Source organism: Saccopteryx leptura, chromosome 1 (genome assembly GCF_036850995.1).
Source record: "Saccopteryx leptura isolate mSacLep1 chromosome 1, mSacLep1_pri_phased_curated, whole genome shotgun sequence".
Taxonomy (NCBI): Eukaryota; Metazoa; Chordata; class Mammalia; order Chiroptera; family Emballonuridae; genus Saccopteryx; species Saccopteryx leptura.
In genome coordinates, this window is record NC_089503.1 from 218,758,635 (window position 1) to 218,782,481 (window position 23,847).

Genomic DNA, 23,847 nt, shown 5'->3' on the forward strand with positions numbered 1-23,847 from the left:
TTCCACATATTCCCATCCCTGACACATCTGAAGTGTGCCTTCCTACATGAATTTACATTTAACCCAGCATTCTTCACACACATCTGCAATATGTGGTTATCATTCTTGAGCATGTGTATTATTTCACAACTCCCGCCTTCTGTATGTGCTATTCGTCTGCCAAGATGCCTTCCTATTAGTTCTACTTACCAGCAAGCTTCCTTCTCATCTTTCAAACCCTTGCTCAAAAGTAAACCACCCAGACTCTCCAAGTCAAAGTTCCTGATATATTATTCTTTGTGCTCCCATGTGATAGAAACTTTTAAAGTATTAATAGCTGCTATGATTAAGCACTGACATATGCCAAGAATTATTACTCAATTCTCAAAACAAGCTTAAGATAGTTATTATTTCCATTTTGAAAATTACAAAGTTCAGAAAGGTAAGAAAACTGATCAACGTATACGTCAGAAGTGCTCTATAGTTCAGTCTGTCTAAAGAAGGGCCTCTAATTGAAACTTTCCTCATACTGACCTTTTTAAGTGTTGAGATATAATTCATACACCACATATTTCACTAATTTAAAATGTACAAGTAAATGGTTTTTAGTTTGTTCACAGACTTGTGCAACCATCACCACAATCATATTAACATTGAAACTTAATCATTTATAAGCAATAGTAATTGTTATCCAAACATAAAATTATGTACATACTACTGAAAACATAAAAATTTATCTGCTCACAAATGAAAAAATTGTGCATTCTTTAGTCCAACTATGTACTTAGTACATAACAGAAAACATAAGTTAATCCATTTCCAAATTCACTGACTGGTTCAAGTCATTCCTGAGGAAATAACATAATAATGCTTCAGCTTTGGACTACAAAAAAAAAACACAAAAAAAATTCAAAATAATAATAATCCAAATAACAGGACATTATGCAATAGGCAGATTTCATGATATACCCATTCTCTTTACCAACTATTTTCATATTATAAACTTTCCCTATAAAAGACTAAAATCTTCAACAGAGAGAATTTTAAGAAAAGAATACGTACCATGTACATAAGTATAAATCTAAACTAGTAAAGCATGTCCTTGCAGCTTTAAAAAACAATCTAGAAATTTAAATTTACCACTACTCAAGATTAATCATGCAAGCACTAACCATTTCACATTTTTTATCAAATACTTTGGAAAACACAAAGAAAATGAAACATACATTTGACACCACTCTGAAAGCCCCTAGGCGACTTGGGGGGATCCTCTAGACCTCAGTCTCAAGCTACAACTTAAGTTTCTATTCAAGAAACAAATTGAAATCATTGTTACCCTGGCCAGTTGGCTCAATGGTAGAGCATCAGCCCAGCATGTGGAAGTCCCGGGTTGGATTCCTCATCATGGCACACAGGAGACGCAACCATCTGCTTCTCCACTACTTCGCCATCTTTTTATGCCCCCCCCCCCCCCCGGCACTCCAGCAGGCTCGAATGCTCCAAGAGATTTGGCCCCAGGTGCTGAAGATGGCTCCATGGCCTCTCCTCAAGCACTGAAATAGATTCGTTTAGAGCAGGGGTCCCCAAACTTTTTACACAGTTCACTGTCCCTCAAGACTGTTGGAGGGCCAGACTATAAAAAAAAACTTATGAACAAATCCCTATGCACACTGCATATATCTTATTTTAAAGTAAAAAAACAAAATGGGGACAAATACAATATTTAAAATAAAGAACAAGTAAATTTAAATCAACAAACTGACCAGTATTTCAATGGAAACTATGGGCCTGCTTTTGGCTAATGAGATGGTCAATGTCCGGTTCCAAGTGATATGACGCGCTTCTGGAGCCGTGATGCGTGCATCCCGCGTCACCAGAAGTAGTACTGTACGTGAGCGACGCTGCTACATACAGTACTCCAGGAGCACAGGATATGGATGCTGACCACCAATGAAAGAGATGCCCCTTCCAGAAGTGTGGCGGGGGCCGGATAAATGACCTCAGGGGGCCGCATGTGGCCCGTGGGCCATAGTTTGGGGACCCCTGGTTTAGAGCAATGGAGCAGCAGCCCGAGATGGGCCGAGCATCGCCCCCTAATGGGCTTGCCCAGTGAATTCCCATGGGGGACATGCGGGAGTCTGTCTCTCTGCCTCCCATCCTCTCACTTAATAAAAATTTTTTAAAAAAAGAAAGAAATCCTTGTTAATATTTAGAATACTAATACTGTATTTTTAATATGCGCCATCAATTTTAACAACAAGCACTTCAAATATTTTGGCATGAAAAATCTGGAAGACAGGTATGTCTTTTAATTATGTAATCTATTGCTTTAAATATTCAATTAAAAACTAAAGTATAAAATTTTATATATTATTGCTTTTTTCTTCACAAACTCACTAACTTTTATGAATAATATTTATGAGGCAATATACTAAGAACATATATAAATTATATAAATTCAATCACCCGTGAGTTAAGTTATTATCCCCCTTTTAAAGATGAAGAGTAAGTAGTTTTCCTAAGGCTCCACATAAAAAGAAAGTGTAAACACTGTTGAGTTTATTTTTTACATGAACTAGGGCAACTTTTATGAAAGTTTCTTTATGTATAACAACAAAGAGCAACAATGTCTTCCAGATCGCTAAGGCTTCGAAGTTCCATTTCAGAATCACATCAAATTCAAATATCACACACTTTCACATAAATGCTATTTTATTTAACACGCAAACAGTTCAGTAAAGGAGAAAAGAACATTTTAAACCTAGCACTTTAGTCCCTAAGGATCTAGTTGAAAAGCCAGACCAGCCTTGAACTTTATCAAGATAAATCCCTGGCATCCACTAATCACCAGAAAGGATCTTCAAATTAGATAAGAGCAAGAATTTTGGCATGGGAACGAACACAAACACCTTGCCATCCAAAAAGGCCCACAACCTGGCAGCCTTTCAGCAAGGTTCCACTCATGTAGCTGTGACTCTAAATTTTCCAGCTATTGCTTGGGAGTTGATAATTCTTAAGATATGAGGAGAGTTGTGATTTCTGACACAGCATTCCAGAGATAAATACACGATCAGAGGGATGCTTTGAAATTCCCAAAGATATTCCACTGGTCTACAGCTGCAATGAGAAGTTTTCAAAAGGTGTCTCTTGCTAAGAAAAAGAGGGGGGAAACACAGAGCAGTTGGCTTGCCATCAGACAGTACGTTAAATGCAGACCAGACATGTAAGTTCCAAATAACACCCTGAGAAATGCTATCATCGAAATTCCCCTTTAATTTCAACAAACCTCTTCATATGCATTACTACCTAAGCATAGCTTCCTGTAAGTTCATAACCTACTCACAGAAGGCATCACTAAGGCAGTTTAATTTGTATACCATTTAAAAACAAATGGAAAAAAATAAAAAATAAAATTAAAAAATGGCAAACTATATGAAATTTGTGCCATTTATATAACAACTTTCTTTGACTAAAATAAGATATATTTAATTTTAAAAATCTATTCTCAATCATTTTTTAGTACTCAAGCTAAGATTAATACAAATTGAAACAAATTCTAAAAATTGAGAATATTTTAAAAACCTGATCATACACCTTTTTCCCACCCTCAAAATATAGCCATTGTTAGTAATAGTCTGATATATACTTTTGAGGCACATGTAAATATATTTATTTTTTAAAAGATCATAAATTCCAAACTATTTTATATACTGTTGTTTTCATTAATACTATACCTTCAATATCATTTTACATCAATACATAGTATTCAGCTTTTAATGGCTACAGAGTATTTACTAGATGTATAAAAATAAAAGCATGTCATCAGTCCCTCACAGATCAGCAGGTATGTTTGCACTGCAGTGCCAAAGGACAAGGTCTGGAATGAGTCCACCAGGATCTAAATCTCAGCACCATCATTTATTAGCATAAGCACTTAAGCAACTTAATTTCCCTTTGTCTCAGTTTCTTCATCTGTAAAGTAAGGATAAAAATAGTATCTACCTACCCATCTATTAAAAAGTTTTAAAAAAATTTTTGAATAGAGTTTCACAGAGTAAAAAGCTTACTTATGAAATTCCTCTTGCAGAAAACATTTTATTCTTGTGTATACCTTTTATATAAACTTTTAGAGGTATCTTTTGTATAAACTTCTAGAGGTGTATTAGGTATAAATATTTTTATTTCACAATGTAGTATACAAATGATGTGTTATAGAAATGTACACCTGAAACCTGTATAATTTTGTTAACCAATATCACTCCAATAAATTCAATAAAAAGAAAAAAAATTAAAAGTTTACATTTTAAATTTTCATTAATACTACCATTTATCCCTTAAATAAATTGTACCAGTATGCCCTCTCGATAACAATATTAAAATTTGTCTTGATACCTTCATTAACTACAGGTATCATCTTTTAAATCTTGGCAAATTTAAGCAAAAGAAATTATCTCATGGTTCTTTAAATATTTATTTCTTTCATTATTTGTGATACAGATCTTTACATATTTGCATATTAACAGTATTTCTCCTCTTACATGAACTACCTGTTCCTGTCATTTGTCAATTTTTCTAGCAGATAAAAATGTCATTTTATTGACACAAGATTTATCATTTTATTGATTGGTTAGCATTATATATACTAGGAAGATAATTCTGTTATCTGTAATATGCATCTCAGCTGAGGTGTTTACATGTATACACAGACACATACAGCAGCAATAATTAAATGGCCCATTAGACATAAGTTTTTATTTAGTGATTTCTACATCCTTAATGCTACAGAATAATTACTATCTCTTCAATATCACTTCATACCAACACACACTGTTCCACTTTTTTTCTATTTGATGATTGTTCAGTATTACAGAACTTAAAGGACACTGAGGCTCGGGAGGGTGAGGTAACTTGTCCAAATTCCCCAGTAAATGATAGCAGCAAAACTCAAACTCAGTTCTGTCTGATCACTAAAGTCTCTATTTTAACTCCTATATGACCAAGACTACTGGAAACTACATTTGAGTCTAGTAGCCGCCTGATACACCAACATTCTATTTCTCTGGAATTGAGGCTCTGTCAGCCCCTCACTCCAGGACCCTGAACCAATTCTTCACACACCAGTAGAGAGTGATGGCAAGAAGATTCCCCATTAAAATGATCTATCTCGTGTATTCTCTCAGAGCATCTTAATTACCACAAAGAATTTCAAGCAGCTTGGATGTCTATGTGCCAACACACAGCAACCCTGAAGTAGGGAACTAGATGATAAGAAGAAATATAGAAACAGGAGACACAAAAAATAAACCACACCCAGACAGAGGAACATTATGATGAGAATATATCAAAAGAAAACAAAAGCCCACTAGAAGAGAATCCCATTGGCCAAACTGAAGACAATTTGAGCATCAACATAAATACTAACAACAAGGAATTATAACCCATTGAATAAAGTAGGACACCACAGGACCGTATAACATTTGATGTCAATGACAAACTTTCTGAGTAGTACCTTTTCACAAGGAGCACCTTAACAGTGGAGAAACCTACAAAATAGCATTTTAATAAATATTTGAATGAGCATCAACAGTAATGAGATAAAACCCCGTACCACATGTTAGAATGGAACAAGAAACAGTGCCACAAGAAAACACCAAGCCTAGACTCAACCAACTCTACAAACAAAATACCCAAACACAGATATGAGAAGACAAAAAAGTGCAATCCAAATGAATACAAGAGAAACCTTCAGGAGATGAACTGAGTGATATGGAAATAATCAAACTTTCAGATGCGGAGTTCAAAATAATTATTGTAAGGATGCGTAGGGATCTTAGAACAACAATGGATGGTCATTATGAACACCTAAATAAAGAAATAGCAAGTATAAGAAAGGATATTGAAATATTAAAAAAGAATCAGTCGGAGATGACAAATACAATATCAGAAATAAAAACCACAATGGAAGAAATTAAAAACAGGATGGATAGAGCTGAGGATCGAATCAGAGGACAACTTGAATGAAAGCAAGAAAGCAGAGAAGAAAAAAGAAAAGAGACTCAAAAAGTCTGAGGAAACTCTTAGAGAACTCTGTGACAACATGAAGAGAAATAACATCCCCATGATAGGGATTCCTGAAGAAGAAGAAAAAGAACAAGGGATAGAGACTTTGTTCAATCATATCATAGCTGAAAACTTCCCTAAATTAATGCAGGAGAAACTCTCACAAGTTCAAGAAGCACAGAGGACTCCATTAAAGAGAAACACAAAGAAACCTACACCAAGACACATCATAATTAAAATACCAAAGCTAAGTGATAAAGAGAAAATATTAAAAGCTGCAAGAGAAAAAAAAGCTATCACCTACAAAGGAGCCTCCATAAGAAAGACATCCAACTTCTCAACAGAAACACTTGAGGCCAGAAGGGAATGGCAAAAAATATTCAAAATAATTGCAGAACAAGAACCTACAACCAAGACTACTTTATCCAGCAAGGCTATCGTTTAAAATCGAAGGAGAAATAAAAAGCTTCCCAGACAAAAAACAACTCAAGGAATTCATTACAACCAAACGAATGCTGCAGGAAATGTTAAGGGGCCTGTTGTAAACAGATCAAAGTGGGAAAAGAAGAGCCCTGGCCAGTTGGCTCAGCGGTAGAGCATCGGCCTGGTGTGCGGGGGACCCGGGTTCGATTCCCGGCCAGGGCACATGGGAGAGGTGCCCATTTGCTTCTCCAACCCCCACCCCCCCCCTCCTTCCTCTCTGTCTCTCTCTTCCCCTCCCGCAGCCAAGGCTCCATTGGAGCAAAGATGGCCCGGGCGCTGGGGATGGCTCCTTGGCCTCTGCCCCAGGCGCTACAGTGGCTCTGGTAGCGGCAGAGCGACGCCCTGGAGGGGCAGAGCATCGCCCCCTGGTGGGCAGAGCGTCGCCCCTGGTGGGCATGCCGGGTGGATCCCGGTCGGGCGCATGCGGGAGTCTGTCTGACTGTCTCTCCCTGTTTCCAGCTTCAGAAAAATACAAAAAATAAAAAAATATAAAAATAAAAAAAATAAACAAAGTGGGAAAAGAATATAGGAAAAAAGGAATACAGCTTTAAAGAATAAAATGGCAATAAACAACTACATATCAATAATAACCATAAATGTAAATGGATTAAATGACCCAATCAAAAGACATAGGGTAGCTGCGTGGATAAGAAAACAGGACTCATACATATGCTGTCTACAAGAGACACACCTAAGAACAAAAGATACACATAGATTGAAGGTAAAAGGATAGAAAAAAACATTTCATGTAAATGGAAATGAAAAAAAAGCTGGGGTAGCAATACTTATATCAGACAAAATGGACTTTAAAACAAAGGATACAGTAAGAGATAAAGAAGGCCACTACATAATGATAAAGGGAGTAATCCAACAGGAAGATATAACTATTATAAATATCCATGCACCTAATATAGGAGCACCTAGATATATAAAGCAGACTTTGATGGATTTAAAGGGCGAGATCAACAGCAATACTATAATAGTAGGCGATTTCAATACCCCACTAACATCACTAGATAGAGCCTCAAGAAAGAAAATTAACAAAGAAACAGAAGACTTATTAGACACACTAGATCAACTCGATTTAATAGATATCTTCAGAACCATTCACCCTAAAGCAGCAGAATATACATTCTTTTCAAGTGCTCATGGTACATTCTCTAGGATAGACCACATGTTAGGGCACAAAAGTGGTCTCAACAAATTTAAGAAGATTGAAATCATATCAAGCACTTTCTCCAATCACAATGGCATGAAACTAGAAATGAACCACAACAGAAAAGCTCAAAAATTCTCAAACACATGGAAACTAAATAGCAGGTTGTTAAATAACGAATGGATTAAGAATGAGATCAAAGAAGAAATTAAAAAATTCCTAGAAACGAATGACAATGAGCACACAACTACTCAAAATTTATGGGACACAGCAAAAGCAGTAGAGAGGGAAGTTCATAGCACTACAGGCACCCTTTAAGAAGCTAGAAAAAGCTCAAATAACAACTTAACCCTGCATCTAAAAGAACTGAAAAAGAACAGCAAGTAAAGCCCAAATGTAGTAGAAGGAAGGAAATAATAAAGATCAGAGCAGAAATAAATGACATAGAGGCTAAAGAAACAATACAGAGGACCAATGAAACTAGGAGCTGGTTCTTTGAAAAGGTAAACAAGATCGATGAACCTTTAACTAGACTCATCAAGAAAAAAAGAGAGGACTCAAATAAATAAAATTAGACATGAGAGTGGAGAAATAACAACTGACACAACAGAAATACAAAATATTGTAAGAAAATACTATGAAGAACTGTATGCCAAAAAACTAGACAACCTAGATGAAATGGACAAATTCCTTGAAACACACAATCTTCCAAAAATCAATCTGGAAGAATCAGAAAACCTAAACAGACCGATTACACCAAATGAGATCGAAACAGTTATCAAAAAACTCCCAACAAAGAAAAGTCCGGGGCCTGATGGCTTCACAAGTGAATTCTACCAAATATTCAAAGAAGAACTAACTCCTATCCTTCTCAAGCTATTTCAAAAAATTCAAGAGGAAGGAAGACTTCCAAGCTCCTTTTATGAGGCGAGCATAATTCTGATTCCAAAACCAGGCAAAGAAAACACAAAAGAAAGAAAATTATAGGCCAATATCCCTGATGAATATAGATGCTAAAATCCTCAAAAAAATATTAGCAAACCGGATCCAACCATATATGGAAAAAATCATACACCATGATCAAGTGCGAGTTATTCTGGGGAGGCAAGGCTAGTACAATATTCGTAAATCAATCAATGTGATTCATCACATAAACAAAAAGAAAGAGAAAAACCACACGATAATTTCAATAAATGAAGAAAAAGCATTTGATAAAATCCAGCACCCATTCATGATCAAAACTCTCAGCAAAGTGGGAATACAGGGAACATACCTCAACATGATAAAAAGCCATCTATGAGAAACCCACAGCCAACATCATACTCAATGGGCAAAAATTAAAAGCAATATCCTTAAGATCAGGAACAAGGAAGGGGTACCCCCTTTCACCACTCTTATTTAACATAGTTCTGGAAGTCCTAGCCACAGCAATCAGACAAGAAGAAGAAATAAAAGGCATTCAAGTTGGAAAAGAAGAAGTAAAGCTATCATTATTTGCAGATGATATGATATTGTATATAGAAAACCCTAAAGTCTCAGTCAAAAACTACTGGACTTGATAAATGAATTCAGCAAAGCGGCAGGATATAAAATCAATACTCAGAAATCAGAGGCATTTTTATACACCAACAGTGAACAATCAGAAATAAAGTACCTAGGAGTAAACTTAACCAAGGAGACTAAAAACTTGTACTCAGAAAATTACAAAGCATTGATAAAAGAAATCAAGGAAGATAAAAACAAGTGGAAGCATATACCGTGCTCATGGTTAGGAAGAATAAACATCATTAAAATGTCTATATTACCCAAAGCAATCTATAAATTCAATGCAATACCAATTAAAATACCAATGACATACTTCAAAGATATAGATCACATATTCCAAAAATTTATATGGAACCAAAAAAGAACATGAATAGCCTCAGCAATTTTTTTTTTTTTTTTGTATTTTTCTGAAGCTGAAAACAGGGAGAGACAGTCAGACAGACTCCCGCATGCACCCGACCGGGATCCACCCGGCACGCCTACCAGGGGCGACGCTCTGCCCACCAGGGGGCGATGCTCTGCCCCTCCGGGGCATCGCTCTGCCGTGACCAGATCCACTCTAGCGCCTGAGGCAGAGGCCAAGGAGCCATCCCCAGCGCCAGGGCCATCTTTTGCTCCAATGGAGCCTTGGCTGCGGGAGGGGAAGAGAGAGACAGAGAGGAAGGAGGGGGGGGGGGTGGAGAAGCAAATGGGCGCTTCTCCTGTGTGCCCTGGCCGGGAATCGAACCCGGGTCCCCCGCACGCCAGGCCAACGCTCTACCACTGAGCCAACCGGCCAGGGCCGCCTCAGCAATTTTAAAAAAGAAGAATAAAGTGGGAGGTATCCCACTTCCTGATATCAAGTTATACTACAAGGCCATTGTACTCAAAACAGCCTGGTACTGGCATAAGAACAGGCATATAGATCAATGGAACAGAACAGAGAACCCAGAAATAAACCCACAGCTCTATGGACAACTGATATTTGACAAAGGAGGTAAGGGCATACAATGGAGTAAAGACAGCCTCTTTAACAAATGGTATTGGGAAAATTGGACAGCTACCTGCAAAAAAATGAAACTAGATCACCAGCTTACACCACTCACAAAAATAAACTCAAAATGGATAAAAGACTTAAATGTAAGCCATGAAACCATAAGCATCTTAGAAGAAAACATAGGCAGTAAGCTCTCCGACATCTCTCGGAGCGATATATTTGCTGATTTATCTCCACGGGGAAGTGAAATAAAAGACAGGATAAACAAATGGGACGTTATCAAACTAAAAAGCTTCTGCACAGCTAAAGACAATAAGAACAGAATAAAAAGACAAACTACACAATGGAAGAACATATTTGACAATATGTCTGATAAGGGGTTAATAACCAAAATTTATAAAGAACTTATAAATCTCAACACCAGGAAGACAAACAATCCAATCCAAAAATGGGCAAAATAAATGAATAGACACTCTCCAAAGAGGACATACAGATGGCCAATAGGCATATGAAAAAATGCTCAACATCACTAATCATTAGAGAAATGCAAATTAAAACCACAATGAGATATCACCTCACACCAACCAGATTGGTGCTCATCAACAAAACAACACAGAATAAGTGCTGGCGAGGATGTGGAGAAAAAGGGAACCCTCCTGCACTGCTGGTGGGAATGCAGACTGGTGCAGCCCCTGTGGAAAACAGTATGGAGATTCCTCAAAAAATTGAAAATCGAACCGGCTTTTGACCCAGCTATCCCACTTTTAGGAATATACCCCAAGAACACCATAAAACGGCTCCAAAAGGAGAAATGTACCCCCATGTTTGTGGCAGCATTGTTCACAATAGCAAAGATCTGAAAACAGCCCAAGTGTCCGTCAGAGGACGAGTGGATTAAAAAGCTTTGGTACATGTATACTATGGAATACTACTCAGCCATAAGATATGATGACATTGGATCATTTACAATAACATGGATGGACCTTGATAACATTATACGGAGTGAAATAAGTAAATCAGAAAAAACTAAGAACTATACGAATCCATACATAGATGGGACATAAAAATGAGATTCAGAGACCTGAACAAGAATGTGATGGCAACCGGGGTGGAGGGATGGGGGAGGGGGGGATGGGGCGAGGAAGGAGAGAGGGGGTGGGGGAGGGGAGGGGCACAAAGAAAACCAGATAGAAGGTGAAAGAAGACAATTTGACTTTGGGTGAGGGGTATACAGCATTATCAAATGTCAAAATAATCTGGAGATGTTTTCTCTCAACATTATGTACCCTGATTCATCAATGTCACTGCATTAAATTTAATTAAAAAAAAAAAAAGAAACAGTACCACTTCTTTGATATTCCTGCAAAAAGGATGCAATAACCTAAATCTAATCCTGAGGAAACATTAAACAAATCTAAACTGAAAGACAGCCTACAAAACATTTGTGCTAAAGTAGTAAGATCATTTAATTCAAGGGACAACTAAGGAACAGTTCTTCCAGACTGAAAGAGAATAAAGAGACACAATAAAATGCAATACAGTATTATAAACTGGATCCTTCTACTATAAAGGGCATTATTGAGACAATCAGTTAACTTTTTTTTTTTTTTTAATTTACTGATTTTAGCCAGAGAGAAAGGGAGAAAGAGAGAGACAGTAACATCAATCCATTACTCTACGTGTGCCCTGACCGGGGATCAAACTGGCAACCTCTGTGTTTCTGGCCAATGCTCTAACCAACTGCGCAACCTGGCCAGGGCCAATCAGTAAAACTTAAAAGGTATTTGAAGATTAGATGTAGTGGTTATCAACGGTAATTTTCTTATTTTCATAGATGTATTGTGGCTATATAGAAAATATGCAATAGCCTGACCAGGCGGTGGCTGCAATGGATAGAGCGTTGAACTGGGACACAGAAGACCCAGGTTCGAAACCCCAAAGGTGCCGGCTTGAGCATGGGATCATCCAGCTTGAGTGTGGGATCATAGACATGACTCCATGGTCGCTCGCTTGAAGCCCAAGGTCAGTGGCTTGAACTCAAGGTTGCTGGCTTGAGCAAGGGGCCACTCGCCCTGCTGTAGCTCTCCTCCCGCCCCGTCAAGGCACATATGAGAAAGCAATCAATGAACAACTAAGGAGCCACAATGAAGAATTGGTGCTTCTCATTTCTCTCCCTTCCTGTCTGTCCCTATCTGTCCCTCTCTGTCTTTGTCACAAAAGAAAAAAAATGCAATAAAAAATTCAGAGGGGATGAAGTATTATGCAAACTTACTTTCAAATGACTCAGGAAAAATAAAAGTCCTTTTAACCAGCAACTTCCACATAAGTTAGAGCTTGTTTCCAGATAATAATACTGATTTTTGAAAGAATATGTTTAATGACTAATACATATATGCCTAGGTAGAATTTCAGAAAGTTTAATAACATATAAAGAAAAATGTCATGTGAATTAGCAACAGGTTTCTTATGGCAGGAAAACCAATAAAGTCAGGAATCTATAGTCAACTTTCTCAAGCTGTCAAGAGACTAAACACCTTGTTGAGTTCCTAAGTCTGATGGAATCCACAGATTGCCACCTTTTCTCACAAGGCCGGCCAAGTGCTAAGAGCAAGGGTCTGAAAGGTAGCCATTTGTAAGTACAGGTGACTTCTAAGTTGTAACAAATATACAAAAAATTATTTAACATATAACTTGCCAATTTAATATTAAAATTATTTTTAAATCATCTTACTGATAGTGTTAATAAAAATTTGAAATGTTATACAGGCCATACAATATCCTTGTAATTTTTATAAACTAGATCAAAACATCCATTTTTAATATTGAAGCTACAAAATTTGCAGAGTTAAATTCCTGTTTACCCTTTAAATCTTGACAACCTATAAATAGAAGCATACAAAACCCAGAAACTATTAACAGTACCTGTCAAAAGATCGGAACTGCACAGGCTGTTCCACAGATAGATCGCCAAGAGCTCCGAGGCAGGCTGGTGGCAGGAGGGCAGGATCCACTGCGACCCCGTCGGCTGGCATGTTAACCAAGCTGCGGAGGATGTCCTTGACGTTGACATTTTTTGAAACTGGAACTGATGGTGCAGCCTTGTTATCCACCTCATTTCCTCCATCATTTTTGCTTTCATGAGACTTATTGACTTCTAAAGAAAGAGTGCACAGCACCTCACTAATTGCATCTGGGCCTGCACTGACACCTGGAGGTGCTGGAGGGGAAGCCGCCTCCATACTGCTTCCCAAGCCAGCGGCTGTTTCCTCCCCAATGCCTGAATCCCTCCTTCGAGCAGATGATATGCTTTCAGATTCTTCCACTGATTCTGAGGTTAATGGGCTGGATGCTGCTGGTGTGTTTTCTACATCTTACCCAGAAACAGAAGGAAAGTATGAATAAAAGAATTTAGAACCAATTTTTAAAAGGTGCATTCAGTCCTACAGCCATCTATTATTTTAAATTATAAAAGCCTATGGCATGTTCTAAAAGGTAACAATAAATTGCATAACTTATAAAATGTACTGAATTCATGCATCTATAATCAAATTAGATGGCATAATAAAATAATTTTTAAAATAAATAATAACAAAATACCTGAAAAAACTCTCATAACCGAACGTGACATTCCAATGGATGACTACTGGACTACTACAAGAAAAAGTCCCAAATTCTCAGGATCAAGAACAAAGTCTTCAATAGTGTAAGTCCATTACAGTGTGAACTGCATCAGGGCAGGGAGTCTGTCCTCTCCAACACTTCTCTGCAGCACCTGCATTAATGCCTGAGCCTACACAATGCCTGGAAAGTAGTAGGTGACCACTAAATACCTGAATCTACTATTCATTCACAACTTCATATCCTGCTACTCAGGCCATCACACATTACACTTCACAACACCAAGCTACCTGCCATCTGCTGAACATAGGACCAAGTTTTGGGCTTCTATGCCTGCATACATTGCCGATTCTTTGAATAGTAACCTCACGAACTCTACCTCAAACATGCTTCCTACTGCTAGAAAACGTGTTACACCTCTATGCATGGATAATTCAATGATCCTTAAAATCTAGTTCAACGAGGAGCATCATCTTTCTCTCTGTTTGACTTTCATTCCCTTCAATCAGACAATCACTCCATGCCAGCAAAAATGCTCCGTCTTGCCAATGGTCATCACATCTTGCTAACTCAAATGGTCAGTTCTCAGTCCTAACAGCACTTGGCAAAACAGCAGCAACTGATTATTCCCTCCAACTTGATAAAACTTTTCTTACTTGGCTTATACAACACCGTGCTCTCTGGCTTTTCATCTACTACCTCAGTGGTTATTCCTTCATCACTGCCTTCACTTCTTTTTCTCCCTGATTTCTTAGGAGGGCCCAAGTACTTGGTCGTTAGTCAGTCCTCTTCTCTCTCAACAGGTATTCCCTTAATAGTCTCACTCACTCTCAAAGTTCTAAATATCAAAAACAAAAATACTTCAGACTGTTATATAAAACTGTCTACTCTACATTTTCTATGTCTAAAAGCCATCAACAGTGGAAAACTGAATTTATCCTTCCCTGAATATATTTCACCTCCAAAGTATCCAACTGCACCTTGTAATCATTGCTGACTACCTTCCAGCTTTCACTACCCACACCTGATACAGTAACGTCCTCTCTTCTCCACCATCATGGAATATCCGCACTGTGCCCTGCCCAAATCAAATTCACAGAATCACGGTAACGAGACTAAAAGAGTTGTGCTTCCAACCACTAAGCTTCAATGTAATATGTTACATGGCAGGACAGAACATGGGGTTTTCCTTGCCCTCTATGGTGTATTCTCAACACAGTAGCCTGAGGATAATTTTTAAAAACGTATGTCAGTTTTAACTTCTATATTCAAAACCCTCCAATAATTCATTTACCTTAAAGTAAATATCCACACTCCAGTCTTCCTGGTTATATTCCTGGTATTTTTCCATTTGTCTTTTTTCTTTTCTTAGTACTCATCCCCTTCTAAAATACTATGCAATTTACCTATTACATGTACTTATTTTCCAACTTCTCTCACTAGAATATAAGCTCCATGAGGGCAGACTTTGTTTTTCTCTTTTGTTCATGAATATACCCAAGTACCTAGCAGGAACCAAATGACTATTTATTGAATAAATAAACAGCCTCTATAGGGTGGCAGCTATTCTATAACTGCAACAGCTGTTTCTCTAACTATACATCTAACTGGCAGCTACTTCTCTAACTCCAACTATTATAGTCACTTAGTAAGTCTGTCTCTTAGAAGAGTTTTTTATTCTTCATGACAAATTCTTAGGCAAATAGAAATGATTAATACTATACTTGCAAAGGATAACATCTCCTAGCCTTTTAATCAGGTGGCTTGTTTAAAGAACAAGTAATCTCCCAACTGCAACAAACTACAAGGTACTTAAAATACTACATTATTATTTAAAGTAAGTGTTTGCTCTTACTTTCTATATAAATGGATTTAAATTCCAGAATCAACATTTTAACTACAATAAGTACATGATGTTTTACTTGAGCTCTGGATACCAGGAAATAAAATATGGACACTCACCAGGAAGTGACAAAGTCCCACTTTCACTACCAGTTTCCTTCAATGGTTGGCTACGCCTTTCATTCTGAGGTTCCAAAATGTCTCTGTACTTCGAGACCATAAGAACAGAGATAAAGTACACAACTGCCAAGGCTAAAAATTGAGCTTGTTTGCTATCCTCCTAGGGAAAAATAAAAGGAGTTGATCATGCCACTATTAAATAACATCTTAATTTCATTTTACATGACAATATTTAAATATAAAACATGTGAATACATCTGTTGATATATGCAGAAAATCTTATATTCAATTGAGAAAAAAATCAGATAAAGTCTTTTGGAAAAATGCCCATGAGGGGTTTTATGCATGTGAAACATGAAAAAAGTTGGCTTTCTTTTTTTTTTTTTTTTTTTTTTTAAATTTTTATTTATTTATTCATTTTACAGAGGAGAGGGAGGGAGAGAGAGAGAGAGAGAGAGAGAGAGAGAGAGAGAGAGAGGAGAGACAGAGAGAGAGAAGAGGGGGAGGAACTGGAAGCATCAACTCCCATATGTGCCTTGACCAGGCAAGCCCAGGGTTTTGAACCGGCGACCTCAGCATTTCCAGGTCGACGCTTTACCCACTGCGCCACCATAGGTCAGGCGGCTTTCTTTTTTTAATTACCGGAAGTAACTCAATTTGAAGAGATATGTCTTAACATTCTTTATAAGATAAATCAAATAACAATTATCATTATATATGAATAATTATTTTTACTTCTAATCATAAGAATTAAAATAAGCAAAATAATAAGTTTTCCTAAAAGGCAAACATTCAAGAGAAATAAAAGTCACCAGGTACAGAAAAGGAGGCTAAAGAAATTCTTAAGAGTATTTTAACTCGTACAGACGACCAAGTATCAGAATGAAAATATAGTGTCTGCAAAAAGGAAAAATTAGATGGACCTCAAAAAGAGGTCCAAGCTCCATTAGAAGCTCCAGAGTTCACCCACATATCTGTACATCAACAATCTCTCCATCTAATAAAATTCTTCATCTCCATATGGCCCATCAACACATCACTATTTGATAACTTTTCAAAATAGGTTTGAACTTAATGAATTTAAAGGAAAACTCAAACTTGTCCATCAAATCCTGAAAATTAAAGGTATTTCAAATAGCAAATAAATTTAGGATAAGGGAAACAAAGAACACTGTTGCCCTAGCAGATAAATAAGTGGAAACTAATGATAAAAATAAAACGAAAAGTTAATAACTAATGTCAAAAGTTTTGGACACAATTTCAAGGGTAAAAAAAGAGGTATCAGGCTCTGCTTGAACATGTCCACTTGCTACAGTAAGATATATTTTTTATTGTGTTGACATAAATTCTAGTGTCGCCCCAAATGCATCCCCCCAATATTCCCCTCAACATCTCCTTTGTCCCCTTCCCCATTGCGCCCTCCTCCCTTCCCTTCAGGTTTTTTAAAATCTGACAAGACTCCATGGTACTTCTTAGGTTCCTCTGTAACATTTATTACTCTTGATGGAAAAGATAAATGTCCATTTTTTTTCTTTTTTAAACCATCCCTTTCTCTAGACATGTCTGTGTCCCTCGGCCACACAATCCTGTCATCTACTATAGTAACTACTGCTAATGATATCAACACTAAAAATGTAGACCAATAACTTACTTGGTCTTAACTTCTTAATCTATTATAAATTATTTATGTCTATCTAAATCCTTATTTTAGCCTATTAATACATTCAGTGTTTACTAACTAAACCCCTGAAATAAACTGTAGTTGTCATTTATGAATATGTGAGCCAGACACTGTGCTATGTACTTCATATACATTCCTTAAGCCATTTCAATAAGATAAGGACTAAAAAAAAGTTAAGTAATTTACCTAAGGCCATACAGCAAGTGAAAAAGCAAATGTAAACTAAGATTAAAGTGATTAAAGACCTTAGCTGTTAACCTCGGGGAAATAATTTCTTTATATCCCCAATCTTAGGTCATTTCCTTTTTCATCAAGGTTTTCTTTTGCTAGAAGAGACTATAAGATAAGGTTTGGGGAATACCAACTTTTCTCTTTTTTAAAACTCCTACAAGGTGGTTGTATAACATTTTTATTTTTAATCCATTTTAGAGAGGAAAGAAAGAGAGAGAGAGAGAGAGAGAGAGGGAAAGGGAGAGGAGCAGGCAGGAAGCACCAACTCCCATATGTGCCTTGACTGAGCAAGCCCAGGGTTTTGATCTTGCCACCTCAGCATGCCAGGTCAAAGCTTTACCCACTGCGCCACCACAGGCCAGGCATATATAACTTTTATAATTACAAAGATATTAAAATTATTTGTTCTGTTAATAAATGACAACATAGACATGGGAAATAGTCTAACTTTCTGTCCAAATAATCATGATATAATAACATGTTAGAAAGTTCTGCCCTGGCCGGTTGGCTCAGCGGTAGAGCATCAGCCTGGCGTGCGGGGGACCCGGGTTCGATTCCCGGCCAGGGCACATAGGAAAAGCGCCCATTTGCTTCTCCACCCCCACCCCCTCCTTCCTCTCTGTCTCTCTCTTCCCCTCCCGCAGCCAAGGCTCCATTGGAGCAAAGATGGCCCGGGCGTTGGGGATGGCTCCTTGGCCTCTGCCCCAGGCGCTAGAGTGGCTCTGGTCGCAATAGAGCGACGCCCCAGAGGGGCAGAGCATCGCCCCCTGGTGGGCAGAGCATCGCCCCTGGTGGGCATGCCGGGTGGATCCCGGTCAGGCGCGCCGGGTGGATCCCGGTTGGGCGCATGCGGGAGTCTGTCTGACTGTCTCTCCCCGTTTCCAGCTTCAGAAAAGTACAAAAAAAAAGAAAGAAAGTTCCAAAGAGCCAGATCACATTGAGCAAGGGTGAGGAGCTTTGATTTTATGTGCTATGAGAAGACATTAGAAAAATTTTAAAACAAGAGAGTTATATCATCTATTCTAGATTTTTAAAGATTACTCTAGGAAATGCAAAATTGTGGGGCAACAGACTCCACACCTGCTCTAGAAAAGAAAATGGGAAGAGACGGAAGCAGCAGTATTTGGCCCCAAAATGAAAACAGTAAGTGGTTCTGAAAAAATAAAACTGGATGGTGATGGGTTCTTACTTAAAGAATAATAGCAGCCACCAAAATACAAAACCAAAAAATTTTTTTAATTTATTCATTTGAGAGAGAGGAGACAGAGAGAGACAAAGCAGAGAAGAGGGGTTGGAGCAGGAAGCATCAACTCCCATATGTGCCTTAACTGGGCAAGCCCAGGGTTTTGAACCAGTGACCTCAGCATTCCAGGTCGAGGCTTTACCCACTGCGCCACCGCAGGTCAGGCAAAAAAAACCCCCCAAAATTTAAAAATTAAAAAGAATATTGAGATTTAGGGAGGTAGTTCAAAATTTCAAGAATCAGATTCCCTAGTTCCTTAACCCACCTTCCACCTTTTGCTACTTGTGTGTTCTTAAGCAGAACCTAATACTACTATCTTTCTCATAGGATTATTATATGAATTAAATGAGATAATACATATAGAGCTTCCAGTTCTATGCTTAATACACAGGAAGTGTTCACTTATATACATGTATAGTATAAAACTTAGTGAAGAACTCAAGTGAGGACAAAAACACTAGAGAGGAGAAAATTAAAACTTGAAATTGTTAAGTTTATAAAAAAAAGTAATATAGAGCACCTAGTACTGAACACATAGTAACTGTTCAATAAATATTAACTAATGACTATGCTCTAAATCCTGGCAAGTAGATTACAGATGGTTTTTATTTTCATATTTGTACTTTCCAGTATGACTGTACAATTTCCACATAAACTCAGCCATATTTTATATCAAAATCAGCTAAAAAAGAGTCTTTTCATCTTTAAAAAATTCATAAAACAACACACAACAATTTAAGTACTATTAGATCACATTTATATATCTTTGAGGGCAACATATCCAATATTCAGTAAAATAATAGGCTGTGTAGAGTTTGAGCATGTCATTACCTTCAGAGCTAGATTCTGGAGTTAAGACTGCCAGGTCTGAAACCTGTCATTTACTAGCTCATTAGCTTGAACAAACTGCTTAAACTCTCTGTGCCTGATTCCACTCTGATAAAGTGAAAATTACAGAAGTTCACAACTCAAGAAGTTGTTGGACTGATGACTACATGTAAAGCACTTACAGTGTTTTTACTATTATTACTCTGATATATTAGCTCAATTTATATAAGTGATACTTTCCAATAGTCTATGATTCTGAAATCACTATCAAAAAATAAATAAAAACTAGTTTCTATGCTTTTTTTCTCTATTCAACTATTTATATCACACAGAGTTTTCATTCTCAATATGAGGTCATGCATATCAGCAAAGAGTACAATGAAGGAAATGCCGTCACTTACGATGTCTCTGAAGACAACTGCCCTAAGCCGATTAATATCCATGTCTTGTAGGAGCCTTTCAAAATCTCTCACTGGAGATATGCCACCAGTTACAATGTCCACTGGACTCTAAGACAAAAACAAAACAAAAAACACATATTACACAGATATTTTAAAAAAATAAACACAGTATTCCAAGAACCAGAAAAACAAGGCTATAGAACTACTTGTTTTTCCTACTTCTTTCTCTCTTCTTCTTTCGGATGCTGGGGTAGTGGTGGGCGGAGGGGAAGTACAGAAAGAAGCCATGAAGGAAAAAACAAACTGCATACTAACTCAACAAGTACATGAAATCCGAATTGACATACTTGAAGGGAAAAGGTATTGTAGACACAAGAAAAGTAAACATTTGGCTAAGCAGACAAGATTAAGTATAAGCAAATCTTTACTGTATATTTAAGCACAAATATTTGAATGTTATATCTACAAACTAGAATAACTATTTTAGGACCCCTGTCAGATTTACTTAACCTTACACTGAAATGAGCACATAAATTTAAGACCTTAGCCATAAAATAAGAGTGTGTTTTTCTATTTAATCACCGATGCCGCACGCTCACCTTTGCCGCAGACTTCCCCATGGGAATCAGGCTGTGCACCGCTCTCTGGACTTTGGCTGCATCTCCTCTGCCTTTCAGCTGTGAGTGCTGCTGACACTCTAAGCAGTTCCTGACCGCCACTGCACACACTGCCATGCGGTTTAAGGAAGAGATTGGATAAGAAGAAAATGATATGGAAGATTATGGAGCTGATCAAAATCACCTCCCCGATACCATTTACATAAGATTTATTTGAAACATTCCCTTCAGCAAAGTCCTAAAACATCCCTAGACTTTCTCACCTACGGTTTGTTTTCTGACTTTGATAATGACTCTCTTAGGGGCCACTGCTAAGAGAGAATCAGTTCAAGAACTCTTAACAGGCTTCTGTCCCCTAGATCTCAACTAAGCTACTTACAATGACCTTTCACTGAGAAAAAGATAGGAAAAACAAGCATTTAAAAAGAGGTGCAAGAAAGTAAAAAGCAAACCACACTGCATAAACCAGTCTATGACAATAACCTTTTGTTACCTTTATTAAGTATAATCATTACACTGGAAACCTGTGTGTTTTTCTTATTATGTATTATTATAGCATGATGTTGAGAGAGTGATAGAGAGCAGAGCATTTATAGGGAATAGTTATAGCAGGGGTCCCCAAACTACGGCCCGCGGGCCACATGCGGCCCCCTGAGGCCATTTATCTGGCCCCCGCCGCACTTCCAGAAGGGGCACCTCTTTCGTTGGTGGTCAGTGAGAGGAACACATTGACCATCTCATTAGCCAAAAGCAGACCCATAGTTCCTATTGAAATACTGGTCAGTTTGTTGATTTAAATTTACTTGTTCTTTATTTTAAATATTGTATTTGTTCCCGTTTTTTTACTTTAAAATAAGATATGTGCAGTGTGCATAGGGATTTGTTCATAGTTGTTTTTTTTTATAGTCTGGCCCTCCAACGGTCTGAGGTACAGTGAACTGGCCTCCTGTGTAAAAAGTTTGGGAATACCTGAGTTATAGGGTCTACATATTACTTTCTCTCAGTAAAACTGTTTTAAAAGTGAAAAAGAGAAAAGAGGTTGTGATTATTACACAGTCCAAAATTACTTTAAACATCTCACCAAATGGGCAGCTACTTGAGTTATTAAGAAATTAATTTTGAATTTTAAATGATAAATTAGGTAGGCACAATTGACTACTAATTGCGTGACATCATGTAAGCATCTCAATTCCCAACCAGATCAGCAGCACTCAAGTGTCTGATCAGAACAAGAGTGAGAGGGAAGTCAGGCACAACACAGGAAACTTAAGTGGCACTTCATGTCCCACCAGATTAGCACACAGCTACTGACACAGAACTGAGGAGAAGTATCCAGAAAGGTGCCAAAAGCGAGCAGCACACGTTGGAGAACAGGAAGGAAAGGAGTGGGAGGAGAAAGAGAGAATATGGAGTACAACTCGGTCAAACCTGGAATCAGGCCCAGGAAAATAACGATTGTACTATTTTTGTCACAGGGTGCATAAAATCAAGTTTCGATCTGTATTACAAAGTTTAAAACCACACCAGGCTGCCTAGCATCCATCCATCTCAGAAGTACAGGTTATTCTTGGTTTTGCCCTCTCACCCTCCTAGGCTTCCCCCAATCTCAGGACAGAACAGGAATGAGAGCAGAGATGAAAACAATGGGATCATTTAGCAAGCTGACCACACTCTATGTGGTCTTAGATAATTTACTTTCTGAGTCTCATTTCCATAGATAAGAAGAGATGATGCTGGGTAGACTGAATTTTTATTTTCTTCTACAGTTATGAAAATGAGGACAATACAGCATTCCCTAACTTCTGAATCTAATGTGTGTGTGTTTTTAATTGATATTACAGAGAAGGGTGCGGGGAGCAAGAAGTACCAACTTATAGTTGCTTCACTTGAGTTGTTCACTGGCTGCTTGTCATACATGCCTTGACCGGGCAAGCCTGGGGATTCGAACTGGTGACCTCAGTATTCCAGTTCAACAATCTATCCACTGCACCACCACAGGCCAGGCTAATGTTTCTAAATACAGCAAAGCACTGCTAACATAGCCTTGTATTTTTAATTCTAGAAATGTATTCTTTGTAGGAAATTGTAGGCAAGATTTTTAAAAAGACATAAACAAAAACAATGGAGTCTAAATACTTTAATTATAGTACTAATAAAAAGTCTGAGGGAGTATACTGTCACAAAGAAAGAGTAGAAACTCTAAACAACTATATTCATATTCCAACTTCACCAATTATGCATTTTGAATTTCCATAAGTTTCCTGTTTTTTCTATTTTGCTCATAAGTTTAAAAAATTGATTGCAGGCCCTGGCCGGTTGGCTCAGCGGTAGAGCGTCGGCCTGGCGTGCGGGGGACCCGGGTTCGATTCCCGGCCAGGGCACATAGGAGAAGCGACCATTTGCTTCTCCACCCCCCACCCCCTCCTTCCTCTCTGTCTCTCTCTTCCCCTCCCGCAGCCAAGGCTCCATTGGAGCAAAGATGGCCCGGGCGCTGGGGATGGCTCCTTGGCCTCTGCCCCAGGCGCTAGAGTGGCTCTGGTCGCGGCAGAGCGACGCCCCAGAGGGGCAGAGCATCGCTCCCTGGTGGGCAGAGCTTTGCCCCTGGTGGGCGTGCCGGGTGGATCCCGGTCGGGCGCATGCGGGACTGTCTGACTGTCTCTCCCTGTTTCCAGCTTCAGAAAAATACAAAAAAAAAAAAAATTGATTGCAGACTCATTGTGAAAATCAGCAATAATGACAAGTTAAACTAGTCAATAAATGATAGCTTATTTTATTATGCTCACCATTTGAATCTTTCTTAAAATTTTATAACTTTCTAAAAATTGTTATACCAACTTCTTTAGAGCAGCCTAAGTTTAAAGGTACTTTGAATAGCATTTTGAGTAAAAATAATCATACCAAAAAAGACTAGTAGGTCTCAATTTATGTAACACATTCTTACTAAATATGGGGAAATATTTCATTAATTACTTTCCAGTTGTAATGTTATATTATCAAGGTGTCTTATTTCTTATCTGTCTTCATAAGCCATAACTTGTCATAGTTTTGCTTTCATTTTCTGTTGCCC

General features: G+C 37.9%; 1 protein-coding gene across 6 annotated transcripts in view; it reads right to left on the minus strand.

Annotated features, from left to right (window-relative positions):
- The window catches only part of LRBA (LPS responsive beige-like anchor protein), a 629,646-nt gene that overhangs the window by 470,914 nt on the left and 134,885 nt on the right, over positions 1-23,847 (minus strand). For 3 of the 6 annotated variants that reach the window (XM_066386358.1, XM_066386333.1, XM_066386341.1), the window contains exons 27-30: positions 20,763-20,890; positions 20,164-20,271; positions 15,780-15,939; positions 13,122-13,569 (exon numbers count right to left, since the gene is read on the minus strand). In XM_066386358.1, coding sequence (XP_066242455.1) covers positions 13,122-13,569; positions 15,780-15,939; positions 20,164-20,271; positions 20,763-20,890 — 844 coding nt within the window. The remainder of the gene's footprint in view (positions 1-13,121; positions 13,570-15,779; positions 15,940-20,163; positions 20,272-20,762; positions 20,891-23,847) is intronic. The other 3 variants (XM_066386375.1, XM_066386349.1, XM_066386366.1) reach the window with 2 other exon arrangements.